Source organism: Antennarius striatus, chromosome 15, assembly GCF_040054535.1.
Source record: "Antennarius striatus isolate MH-2024 chromosome 15, ASM4005453v1, whole genome shotgun sequence".
Classification (NCBI taxonomy): domain Eukaryota; kingdom Metazoa; phylum Chordata; class Actinopteri; order Lophiiformes; family Antennariidae; genus Antennarius; species Antennarius striatus.
The window spans coordinates 16030373-16043421 of record NC_090790.1 but is presented as its reverse complement, the minus strand read 5'-3'; the positions used below and the strand labels follow the sequence as shown (position 1 = coordinate 16043421).

Below are 13049 nucleotides of genomic sequence, written 5' to 3'. Positions count from 1 at the left end.
TGTTTTTATGTGTCTGTGTTCTAATGTTTGCTTAGTTGTGGCCGAGTGGTTAAGGCGATGAACTGCAAATCCATTGGGGTCTGCCCGCGCAGGTTTGAAACCTGCTGACAGCGGATTTCTATTTTTTGAAAATTTCCCCACTGTGGGATGAATTAAGGCTTATCTTATCTCTCTTTACACTGAAAAACAGTAAACCAAGCCATGGTTTTCGATAAATTACAGAGGTGTCATTGTACCACAAATAAAAACTGAAGTTTTCTTGTATCACACTAATCCCCATTTTTAAAAGGGTTTTAGAGCAAACATGAATGCAAAGATAAAATCTTAAGTACCAAAGGGATACATCAGGTCAGAAAGTTCAGTGAATGCAAAGGGATTAAAATGACAGGTAGTTCATGTCTTAAGTCAGATCAGGATCAGAAATAAAGTCCAACAGGATTTTATTGAAAATACATATAAAGCAAAAACAAAATCATGACCTGAATGTTCAGTTTTTAAAAAAAATATAATTGTAATCCTAAACACAAAGTTGCTTCAAATTTTAAATTGAAGGTTTGGAGCCATGTTAAGTGAAAACAAGAATTGTATTCTATATGAAACCTCCTGGTTTGTGGGAAGAAACCTTTTTTTAAATTTTCAATTGTTACTAAAATATGAACATAATTTTTTTCCGTGATCAATCAATCAAATCAAATCAAATAATCAATCGTTTCCTGTTTCCTGTTGGTTTTAGTAACTGAGCTTGCTGAAAATTCTTTAAAAATCTTGTACTGTGTTTGAAAATATTATAAAAATTAGTTTTCGGGATATCTTATCTGATAACCTTTTCGTAAAACCTGTTTCGTTGTTATATGGTTGAAAATATTCAAAAAGATAATTTTTTAAACTTCATTTTCACCATGTTGATAAATTAACCAAACCTCTGTTTTTGATGAGTTCATTTATTTAAAATCCTTTGGAAGCTTGTTTTTAAACTGTTAAATTTGTTAAAACATCTTTGAAAGAATAAAACTTCTTGTGTTCGAAAAAAAACTTTATTTACTTTACTTTTTATTTGTTTTTAATTAATTTTAATAGATGTTCATTCTTAACAGCGCAGATTTTGATGACATGAATGCATCAAGCAAACCATATGCGTTATCAGCAGTTTTCCGTTTAATCGCTCCTCGAGGCGGCTCTTGGTGCGCATGCGTGAACATTTACCCAGCAGGTAAACTCCACCATGGCGGCGAGAGGCCATGTGCAAGATCCCAACGACAGAAGACTCAGACCGATATACGGTGAGAACTCAATGGGGAGTTACATATTAAGGCGTGTTTGGAGCTTTGGTGAACATCGCTGTGATCTTTACCGGTGCTTGTTTTAGAAGGAGATGTTGTTCTAGTCAGGGCAGCGATGCGGCCCCATCAGCTTCAACCACGGTCTGTGCTGCCTGAAGCGCCCAATGACAGTGCACCTTACCCGGTCTGCCACCAAGCTGTAGTGGGACACGTCTTCCATTGGTGTTTGAATGAAACCATGTACCCGAAATCATACCCGTTGGCGCTGTGTTGTTATATGTTAGCTCACTCTTCAAGTCGCAGCGCTATCTTCTTCGCTAACGGTCGTTATTTGACAGCTAGTGGGTATGCTAGTGAGTCAGCTATGGACATGCTGGAACTGTATGTGAGTTAAAAATTAAAAGAGTTTTTTTAATGCCGGTTTGGTGCTTCATGTTGACACGTTTTCCAGTGTTGTTAGCTGTCCGTGTTCGACTTAAGTCTGTAGCCACTTTATAGTTAACGGCTTGTTAAATGGTTAGCTTCCAGCTAGCGTAGGATTCATAGTATAAGGACAATGCCAGCAGCTAACTTCTGTATGCTTCATTTTGATCCTACTACGGTGAAGACATAACCCACCCTACCTTGCCTCTGACTGGCTGGTACTTGTTGCTTTGGTAGAATAATTGGTTAGGTTTTTCCGTGAAGCGTAATGATTGGCTAGTTCGATCGTAAAATTACCATGGTAATCCAATCGAAAGTGGGATAAGGCGGGACTTGGCGTCACCATAGTAGGAAATGTAAATAATGTCTTCAGCACAAGAGCTTGCTACTTGTTATATTCGTTAGCTAGCTAGCTAGCTAGCTATCGTGGGAGCTGTCACAGCTAACTTGCGTGGAGCTGTCACAGCTCACGGACGACCTCCTCATCTCTAACGGTGTCTTGCAAAAATATAATGTATATTCATTATTTATAAAAAAAAATCCCGGCTGTTGAGTTGGTTTTTGTGCTGTATTTATATATTAACGTAGACTGCGAGTGTTGTTTTTTTACTTAGCTTTGTTGTACCTTATTTCACTGAGAATGAACTGGGTTTTGTCTAAATATTTGGCAGATTTCAGAGTATTTGAAATGAAGTAAAATGTTGATTATAATAATGATAACCAGAGGAAAGTGAACTGACCATGTTACTCAAATCTGATGGCGTTATTCAGCATTTGTGGTGACAATTTAGGCAGAAAGAATAGACATGACATAGTGTCAGTGTACTGTCTGGCACTGTTAATTTTGGCAGCCAGCTGTCCTGAAGAGGCTGAACGGAGGTGTGTGTCTGCACACTCTTCATGCAGTTGGAAACAAAATGAATCAACCGTCAGTGCTCATTGCTTTTAGTTGCAAAATATGGTATTTATCAACTTATTGCAAGAACCAGATCCTGCAAGAATACAAATTAAAACGATGCTCGTATCAAGTGTCATTACTCACAAGAGAAATAGTTACAGATCTGACATAATTAAAACACGGAGCCGACTTTCATAGGCTTAATCTAGCAGTGAAGTCCAAAAGGTTTTGGGTTTTTAAATTAAAGTTTACATTTACATGAGGGTTCCATGGCATTAATCACTGCTGACCCAAAACCATCAGAGTGGCTCGAGTAGAATCATCTAGGTAAGACAGTAGTTTTGAGATGCTGTCCTATGGAGCTACGAAGCCAAACTGGAACTTTTGGGTCTCCTGGATCTGGAGGAGGAAGCATGAAGCTGATGCTGAATAGAAACAGTCTTCCTACAGTGAAGCGCGGCAAAGGCTCGGCGATGCTCTTTATCTGCTTTACTTCAGCTGGAAACCTGTGGCCTTTAGAGGGTAACATGGATTCCATCGAGTATCAGGACGTTTTAGAAGAAAAGATCTCGCTCTGCGAGGGATTTTAAGTTTGGGTGTCATTGGACACTCCTAAAGGATGAAGATTCCAAGAATGCTTTAATTCAACAAAGCTTGATTTTAGAGGGAGTCTTGATGCTGTCACATTCGTCTGACCGGAATCTCACATGGAATCCCCAGTAGGAATTGAAGGAGATGGTTGCAGCATGTAAAGCAAGAACATTCTATGGCAATATTTTCCATGAAGAATGGGCTAACATTCCTTATGACCCCTGCTAGAAACTGGAGTCTGGATATGCATCTTGTTTGCTGCATTGCAGCTCACAAAGAAGTAGAGATGCTGGTCATTAAAGGTTGACTCAGTTATCGCCTATAGTTGTTTAAAAAAAATAGTGTTTTGTGTTAGATTTAGGAAAAAGCATTAGTAATTTCAAACTGAGTTAGAAAAACAAAATCAATCCTCTTCCAGTTTCTACAGAAGACCTCGAACACCTCAAAATATTTGTGAAAAAAAACAACCTTCAGGCTAGAAACAAAAATATTTAGCGTATTGTTATTGTAAGCTTTCAGGATAATTATATGTTCTTTGGGTAATCGATAAATTGACTGACCCTCCAACTAAATGTCTGTTTACACTCCCCATCATTAGTGTAATGTTTTCCCTGGTGTTTCTCCAGACTACCTTGATAATGGCAACAATAAAATGGCAATACAACAGGCGGATAAACTGCTGAAGAAACACAAGGACCTCCACTGCGCCAAGGTGGGTGTGTTTCTTTTTGTGTCACTGGGACTTCTTCGGAATAATTGTGGCTACAATGCATGAAAAACACAAGAAAATACCATGTGTAATACGATAAAATAATGAGATGATGTCATAATGTTCTGCAAAAGCCTTTATCTTCAAGGTTTCCTCCAGTAATTCCAGTTTCAATGCAGAAACTTCCTATTTCTTTCAGGTCCTGAAGGCCATCGGCCTCCAGAGGACTGGAAAGCAGGATGAAGCTTTCACTTTAGCCCAGGAGGTGTCCACTCTAGAGCCCACTGATGACAACTCACTGCAAGCTTTGACCATACTGTACAGAGAGATGCATCGTCGTGAGTATACAAACACACACACAGATACACAGAAACAGAGTCTGGTGAAGGTTGCCATGTTAATTATTGTTTCTGTCATTTGCAGCGGAGTTGGTCGCTAAATTGTATGAAGCTGCAGTGAAGAAGGTTCCTCTCAGTGAGGAGTATCACTCTCATCTGTTCATGGCTTACGCTCGCGTGGGGGAGTACAAGAAGATGCAGCAGGTGAGAAAGCTGGCGTTAAAGCAGCTTTTGTGCACCATTGGTAATTAAACCACGGGACATAAATCGATATAATGAAGAGGACGACTGCGTCTTCAACCTTTTTTACAGGCGGGAATGGCCTTGTATAAAATCGTCCCCAAGAATCCATATTACTTCTGGTCTGTCATGAGTCTAGTGATGCAGGTACGGCAACAGATGCTCAGGCCTTGAATATTTTCGCTCTTCTGAAATTAAGACACGTAATAATATGATGTGTTGTTCAGGCCATCTCAGCACAAGATGAGAAACTGGCCCAAACGATGTTCCTGCCTCTGGCCGAACGAATGGTGGAGAAAATGGTCAAGGAGGAGAAGATAGAAGCAGAAGCTGAGGTGAGCGATAATTAAATTGAAACATTGAACCTTATGAAGCGGATGATCAGTTTGTGATGCTTGTGTCACATCCTCACTCGATCCTGTCAGGAGGATCGTATTTTCAGTTTAGAATTACCGCAGGTTTTATGGATGGTTCCTCAGTTACATCTGGACTTATAATCACTATTTCAGACACTTTGCTCACTATCGTTGAAACAATGAGGGTGCAATCGGCCCATAGTGCATCACTCCTCGGCTGTCGGCTGGTGTTACATCAGCGTGATATCTTCTTACATCTAGTCTGGACTGGTTATATTTACAGTTATTTCTGGCCTTTTGGGTGTGGCTGTAGGTGCAGCTGTACTTTATGATACTGGAGCGTTTGGGGAAGTGTGTCGAGGCCCTAGATGTTGTCAGGGGCCCACTGGGAGGTAAGTCTGTATGATCTGAAAAGTCGTCATGTCAAGTTCCATTCAGAACAAAAGGTTTGCAGTGAAGTGATTTGAAAAACTAGTTCCTGAAAACCTTGCCAGTTTACGCTAATGCCACTGGCAGAGGGTGTTTACAGTTTCCATAGCAACTGCTGTAGTTTTTTTCAGACTGCCAGCATTTTTGTTTGGTTTTGTACTTGAATTTGAATAAACTCACCATCGATCCCTGCACCTCTTATGAACATAGTGATGGTGAGACATGTGGTCCAGCTGTTTTAGTTCAGCCATAAAGGAACATTTAAAGTCTCGTGTCTCTGCCGTCACGACAACCATCAGCTGGTCTTGAGTCTAACCGAGCTTTTATGACCTCCTTTCCGTTGCTCTTCAGAGAAGCTGACCAGTGAGCTGCAGAGCAGAGAGAACAAGTGTATGATGCTCTACCAGAGGCTGCAGCGCTGGCCTGAGTGCAACGCCTTGGCCCATCGGCTGCTTCTCAAAAAGTCAGCTCCAGCGTCCACCTGTTTTAGTGTGACCATCAGAGGGGAGATCGTGTTAGTTACCACTCTTTTGTTTGTTTTTCCAGTCCTGACGATTGGCAGTTCTATCCCTCCTACTTCGACTCTCTCTTCCACCTGATGGATCAGTCGTGGAGTCCGCCGGAAGAAGGAGAACAGTGAGTATGGAAATGGATTGTGGTGGCGTGTCTGGCCGCTGCTGGATTTTTATTCTCAGACAGAAGCAGATTTCAGATTCTTTTTTTTTTCTGTTTCACTGTCTGTCCGCAGTTGTTCGGAGGGTTCGGTTCATCACACTGTGGCTGAGGTGGTGAGGTTTGTTGAGGACAGAATCAAAGGAGAGGATGTTAAAGAGTCCCGTTCTCTCAGAGGACCTTATTTAGCTCGACTTGAATTAATGCACAGACTGAGACAAAGAGGTTGTCCTGAAGAGAGCGAGTTAGGTAAAGCTGGTAAAAACTGAATCTTTTACCGTACAACCATGTTTTACTTTTCCTTGAACATCCATGTATATTTTAAAACAGGGGAGCCTTTAGAGTTAATGGTGCAGTTCTTCGCCAAGTTTGGAGACAAACCCTGCTGCATCACCGACCTAAAAATATACCTCCATTTACTCTCTCGGGATCAACACGTTCAGGTAAGACCTCTTCCCGGTGGTGCTGTTGAGCCGACCTCTGAAGGGCGGAGCTGAGACTCTTCTCTCTCCCTCCTTTCAGTTCATTAATCGTCTGAGCGAGGCGGTTCCGCTGGCCGAGCAGGGAGATGAAGGATTTGCTTTCCCAGAGGATACCAAAGCACTGCAGAGGCATCTGTGTGTGTGTCAGCTGAGCCGAGCGCTCGGCCTGCATCACTCCCTCGACGTGGATGGAAAACAGCGCCTCATCACGGAGCTCAAAGCTCACTATCGTCACGGTCTGAAGTTCGGTAAGTGGGCTTTTATTCATTCTTAAATCTTTTGACAGTCAGATTGAACACGGAGCAAAGAAACGTTTAAAGTTCTGCTGGCAACAAATTTTATCAAAGGATTATTAAAACAGAGTGAAAAATTTATATTAAGTCTTTTTCAGACTGTCTTTTGTTTTCCTGATTTATGTCTTACAGGAAAGAACGCTCTGAAGACGGAGCTGCAGTTCTCTGATATGTATTGTCTCATGGCAGCTCATGTTTACGTCGACTTGTGGACGGAGACCAGTGAGTGTTTCTTTTTCCTCTCTTTTCTGGATGTGTTTGTTTCATCTGTGACGCCTTTAACGGTGGTTGTGTGTTGCAGGCGATGAGAACATGGTGTGGCAGGCTTTGGGTGTCCTCCAGGAGGGTTTGTCTCACAGTCCCTCCAACGCCCAGTTCAAGCTGCTCCTGCTGCTCCTCTACTGTCGGCTGGGAGCCTTTGAGCCTGTGGTGGACCTGTACTCCAGTCTCGATGCCAAGCATGTACAGCACGACACCATAGGGTCAGTACAGAAACACGGTTCCCTTTAATTACATCACCTCAGCATCACTTCTAAGACTTGCTCTTATTAAGAAAATCCATTTTTTCCCAATAATTAAATTTCTTACATTTGGGTAGGAGCCCAGTTTTGCTGCTGCAGAACCTTAAACCAGATCAGCTGAACTTGCATATGTGAAAGGTTTAGGTTGAGTGAGCATGCACCAAGAGGCTAGTTAGCAGCAGCATTGGTTAGCCTATTAGCTATCCCTGATGTCACCTTGACCGATTTAAATGCTTGTTTTTAGCATTTAAAAACAAGCATTTAAATGCTGTGACTGTTCTGGTTGTTGTTGAAGCTGCATGGCTAATCCACTCATGGGGAGGATGAAAAAGAGGACAGTTTTGTTTCAGCAATGTAAAGGAAGCTAGCTTGTTGTGTAGAGATATAGAAATTACTTTTCATTCATTATGAAGGCTGAAAGTGTTAGCATTAGCCTTGTTTGCTGTGTACTCCTGACCTCATGAGAGCAGCTGCTGAATCAAAGCTGACACCTAGTGGTGAAAGTCGGTACAACAGCCTTGCTAAAACTTCGACAGTTCGCCTGAACTATTAACTACTTGACATTTGAGGGTATGATTTTGTTTCTTTTATAAATTACAGGTTCCTGTTAACGCGGTACGCTGAGTCATTGGGTCAGTTCGCTGCAGCCTCCCAGTCCTGTAATTTCTCCCTCAGGTTTTTTCATTCTAACCAGAAAGATGTAAGTCTGATTCACTCTGAGATTTATTTTCCAATGCATGCAACCCCTTTAAAACCGGAGTCACTTGACCTAGTATATATCTCTGCCTCCTCTCTCCAGACCTCAGAGTACATCATCCAGGCTTACAAGTATGGAGCGTTTGAGAAAATCCCAGAGTTCATTGCTCTCAGGAACAGGTTAAACCATTCGCTGCACTTTGCCCAGGTCCGCATTGAGAGGATGCTACTGGACCTGTTCCTGGAAGCCGATATGTGAGAAAAAAAACTTGATGAACTTCCAGCAACATGTGGCTCAGGGATCCGTTCATAATGTAGATGTGTCTGGATTTGTGTTGCAGTTTGTTGAGTCTGGAGGAGAGTGTGAAGGCCATGTCTTTGTGTGCAGAAGAGGACACCATACCCTGGGACAACATGAGGGACAACAGAGACCTGACGGTTTTCACCAGCTGGGACCCTCAGGAGAGGTATGTCACCGTTTTCGTTGTACAGACCTCTGTAGAGAACATTGATCTTGTTGAATTAGCTGCTAACTGCTACTAGGTGCCTCTTAAATCTCCTTGTTTTTGGGTAGACACATACAAGAAGAGAAGAAGGCTCTTTGTTGCAGCGCTATTTATGGATCTGTGTTACAGTGAGAAACTGGAATAACACCGTGAAGATGCTACACCAATGCTAGCTAACCGTATTTTAGCGCTTTTTAACACAGCAGATGGAATAGCTAAATCGGCACTTTACCAGTTGGATCTTCTGGGATAAAAATTGTTAGTTGTGAGTTAAAATAATCTCTAACCAACCCATCTATCTCTGCTTTTGACAGACAGCTAACCGACAAACACCGGCATCTGTCTGTTGAGGAGGAGTCCGTCTGGCTGAGATTACGCTCTCTAACTCTCCGCATCCTCACCGCTGTGGCCGGACTGGGACACACGCCCTCACAACAAAACTCCGAGACAACCAATGAGAACGGAGTTGGAGACAGGACGGCGGTCGTCAGCGACTTGCTATCCCAACTCAACCAGACTCTGCAGACGGGCGCTCAGATTGCAGAGAGACGCTTGCAAGTAAGTTTGGCACACATTGGTCATTTGCAGTCTGTCTGATGTTGTCATGACGAGAGCATCGCAGTGACGATGTCGCGGTGGTTGTGCAGTATCCTTTCCTGGGACCTCCCTCCACCCGTCTGGCTCCAGCTCTGTCCGTCGGCAGCTGTCAGTGTCAGGCTGCAGCGCTCCAGCTGTCTGTCCACCTCCAGGAGCTAGAGACTGTTGGACTCGGTAAGAAGAGGCCGAAGGAACAGGAAGCAGATGATTAACTTGAGAGTCACCTGACACTTTTTTTTTTTAACTACCTTCTTCTCTTTTTTAGATGAGTCATCGGAGCTTCAAACCCAAATCTGTAACACCTTCAAATCATTAGTAGTTCAACTTCAAGGTGAGTTAGCAGCTGGAGTTCACAGTAGCTTTTTTACCTTTTTGCCTTGCTTCATGTTTCCTCTTTATGTCTGCAGAAATACTGAATAAATGCAAAGGAGATTTATTGGAAATGAATGAGAGCAAATTAAAAACCCAGCCCTCCTTATTAGAAAACCTAGTCTTCTTCGTTGAGGTGAGAAAATCCTGTGACACACATCAATTAACGCTGGCACAGATCTGATGTAGACTAATATATATTCATGTCCTGCACAGACGGCGTGCATTGTTTTATGGATGGCTAGCCACTGCGCCAAGATCCTCCGACCGCTCAAAGCTAGTCTACAGAAGAAGAAAAAGAAGAAGAAAAAGGATGCGAGCACAGCTGTGGTAGGTTTTCATCACGCTTGGAGTGTCGCGTCCAATTGGTGTTGGATTTTAACCCTCTGCTGATGATTTCCTCCACAGCCGGTGGTGGTGTGTGGCTTCCAGGAGCTGACGGGGAGTTTGCAGGACCTGCTTGCCCAAGCTGTGGAGCACATAAGGGGGCAAGAGACTGGCATAACAGCTCTTAAACTGGGCAGTTTAAGCCTAGAAGGATATCCAGAGGTCAGTGCCTAGTCACATGACAAGCTGATTTTGACAAAGATCTCCAGCGTCCGGTCATTGCCGGTCATCTCTTTTGCGTTGTCTGTCCAGATGCCTGGTCTCTGCTTGTCTGAATTTTGGCTGGCAGAATCTTCAGGCTGTAAGATTCCCTCTTTATCGTCTGTGTTTCAGGAGGAAGTGTCGTTTATGAAAGCTGCTATGGACAAGGTGCAGAGCAGTTACCTGCGCTCATTACAGGAGGTGGGAGATCTACTCAAGAAGAGAGCAGAAACTGTAAAAAATCTCAAGATCTGACCATCAAACACAGCCCTCCTCCCCAATGCCCCCCCCCCCCCCAAAGCGCCCCACACTACGGTCTGTCAGCCCAACAGCCATCGGACAAGTCTGAGCATCCAGCTGGTTCTCATCTTTCTTCCCCCCCCTTTTTCTTTTTTTTTCAACAAACACCTCTGGGACATTCGCAACTCTTATAGCACACAAGCTTGTAAGTAAACTTGTGAATTTATAACAGCAGTAAGCAAAGTGTCATAACGGTTCACCTAAAAATTCACACATATCTCGGGAAGCCAGGTGAAGTTTTTTGGTTCAGGAAACATTTCTAGAGCTTGGCAGCGGGCAGTGTTCTCAAGTGAAGAACACAGAGACTTATTGCACTTATTTTCTGTGGTTTCTTTTTTAAACAGAAATCTTCACTGTATTTTCTTAAGCTAAGTGTTAGCGAGAACTTCACGTGGAGAAATGTTGCTCAACTTTGTCCTTTGACAAACACCAGGAAGTGATGAATCACCACAGCCGTCCAGCAGCCTGTTGGTGGTATTCCTGATGCAACGGAGGATCTGCTCTATTTCTATGTAGAATTTAATAGCTTTCTAAAATAGTTTCCCCACACAATGCATGTAGAAGCATTCCGGCTCACACATCTTCGTCAGGCGATCAGCATGCAGACATTTTTAGCTTTGAGGCTACAGTGAAGATTTCATCTTATAAAAGGGTATAAAGAAAGACGTTGAGGGCTTCGATGCTGTTTTGGTGCTGAGCTCCAGAAATGTTTTGTGGACTCAACTTTCCATCGACCATGAGGTTGGTAAATAATGACTGAAGTAAAATTTTTCGTGTGAATTGTTCCTTCAACGAAAAAAAAATGCTTCTTTATAAATATAAAGACATACAGCAAGTTAGGAGAAATGCAGTTTTAGATTAATTATAGATATTGTACATAGTGAAGAGCAACTACCACCACAATAAAAAACAACGAACCACTGCTCTGTTTCTTCTTCCTCACTGTCATGTTTTTAACAAGAAGGAGGATCTTTGTTTCGTCAGGAGCAGACGAGCACAACTCATCACTAAACTGTGGAAACGTTAACCCCCAGTAACCTTTTCCATCCAAGTTTTACTTTCTCCCTTATTTTTTTTCTTTTGTGTATTTTCTGTGTCTCTTTGGTACAGAAAATGGAGCCATGTCTGTAGTTGGAGTATTATGAAGAACAGGACTTTTTTTTTTTTTTTTACTCATAGACGAAGCTTGTGAACATGTCTGTTGTGGAATCAGGAAGAAAAACCAGGTATGGGTGAAATCTCAGAATACTGGATTGACTGTAGAGTTATTTAAGAAACCGCAGGTGAATACTTGAGATGGATGTTCACCAAAACCAACATCTCCACATGCCTTCTCAGCAGACACGGAAGATCGTTACGAATAATGTGACAAATATCAGTTTGTTCTGCTTCGGTCGAAACTCAAGCACCAAGAGGAGTTTGTTTACTTGGAGCCAGATCTAACTGTACAGGCAATTTTTTTCAGCTGTCTGCGCTCCTGAGGTTTTCAAACATAGGACCTAATTGTAAATAGAAGTTGAGTCAATGCAGCTTTTTCACAGTATGAGAGGAGAGAACTGTTTTCTAGCAGCTGCAGTCGATCCTATGCCATATGTGTTCATGTTCAGGTCATTCCTACTGAAGGTGTCCCCAAAAAAGTGTCACGAACCGAATCTGCTTCAGCGTCTCCTCAGTTTGAGTAAAACGAACATTTTATTATAGCAAAGGAGAGAGTGATCCATAGATAACAGCACTGATGGCCGACTGCTGGAACTGCTATTCATGAGTGTTTTTTTTCTTTCTCTTATGAAATATTTGGTATAGCAATGTGAAAATGTGTGTGTGAATCTTCCCATTCTTGTTAGTCTTGTATACAGACACATCTAATAAAATGCCTTTTTTTTTTTTTTGAAGAGTTAATTTCCTCTGTTTGAATGGATCCGCAGCTGGAATGAAGACATTTGTGGTCTCATGTTGTTAAGGCTCAGAATCATGACTGACAATCTGGAGTGTCGCCTCATCACCCTCTTTTATTAGAAAATGGAAAACAGAAACACTGGAATGTTCAAAGGGTTTTTTTAAAATAAAAGTGAATGTAAGATTCTGGTTGTGTATTGAGATTTTATTTTTATTTTTAGAGATTGCGGTAAAAATGAGTATTTGAACAGATGATTAGTTGGTGATTATGGAGTTCATGAAGTTCCATAATTGTATTTTTGTTTTAAATCCACAAATTATCTTGTGGGAGCAAATTTATCAAACTATTTTTGGTTAATAAGAAATTATCTTGTTAGTTTTATTTGCTCTCTTTTGGTATCAGATCATCTTTGTTGTCAGTTATCTTAAATGTTCTTGTAGAAACCAAAAAGTTAGTTGTGTGCGCGAAGTGAAAAATAAAATTATATCACTTCTAGGAACTCAGTTTTTCATCATGCCATTTCTTTGAAGTAAATTGGAGCTGATGTCAAAATAATTAGCCACTTATTAACACTTTATGTCATGGAAACACTATTAAACTTCAATTTACTGTTTAAATGTGTGAAAAAGGTTTATGTAGATGTTCTATGCCATACATTTCTATTTTTAGCTGCAAGTGTAAGGTAAGAGATTCCTTTATTCCAAATTCAGCATTTGCAGCAACACAAAGACAAAAACATAAGATATAACCCAGAGAAATAATATTCCAAAACACAAACTTTGAGATAACATTTCAATGTGAAAGTACAAGTACCAATTACCAGTGAGTGTTGTATTTTAAATTATACTACAGTAATGTGTCAAA

The 13049-nt window shown here is 41.6% G+C and overlaps 1 protein-coding gene and 1 non-coding gene across 2 annotated transcripts; both read left to right on the top strand.

Annotated features, from left to right (window-relative positions):
* Positions 1 to 29: 29 nt before the first annotated feature.
* Positions 30 to 113, top strand: trnac-gca (transfer RNA cysteine (anticodon GCA)). Its single transcript has one exon. It is a non-coding gene; the product is annotated as a tRNA-Cys (tRNA).
* A 1090-nt stretch (positions 114 to 1203) lies between these two features.
* Positions 1204 to 12370, top strand: naa25 (N-alpha-acetyltransferase 25, NatB auxiliary subunit). Its single transcript, XM_068334353.1, has 24 exons — positions 1204 to 1280; positions 3819 to 3904; positions 4101 to 4239; positions 4325 to 4443; positions 4552 to 4626; positions 4707 to 4814; positions 5149 to 5227; positions 5616 to 5727; positions 5811 to 5900; positions 6013 to 6185; positions 6267 to 6379; positions 6459 to 6666; positions 6844 to 6933; positions 7013 to 7193; positions 7833 to 7932; positions 8032 to 8183; positions 8270 to 8395; positions 8749 to 8992; positions 9082 to 9205; positions 9297 to 9362; positions 9439 to 9536; positions 9617 to 9730; positions 9809 to 9949; positions 10121 to 12370. The coding sequence occupies exons 1-24, from the start codon at positions 1223 to 1225 to the stop codon at positions 10241 to 10243; spliced, it is 2919 nt and encodes a 972-aa protein (XP_068190454.1). The 5' UTR covers positions 1204 to 1222; the 3' UTR covers positions 10244 to 12370.
* Positions 12371 to 13049: the final 679 nt, after the last annotated feature.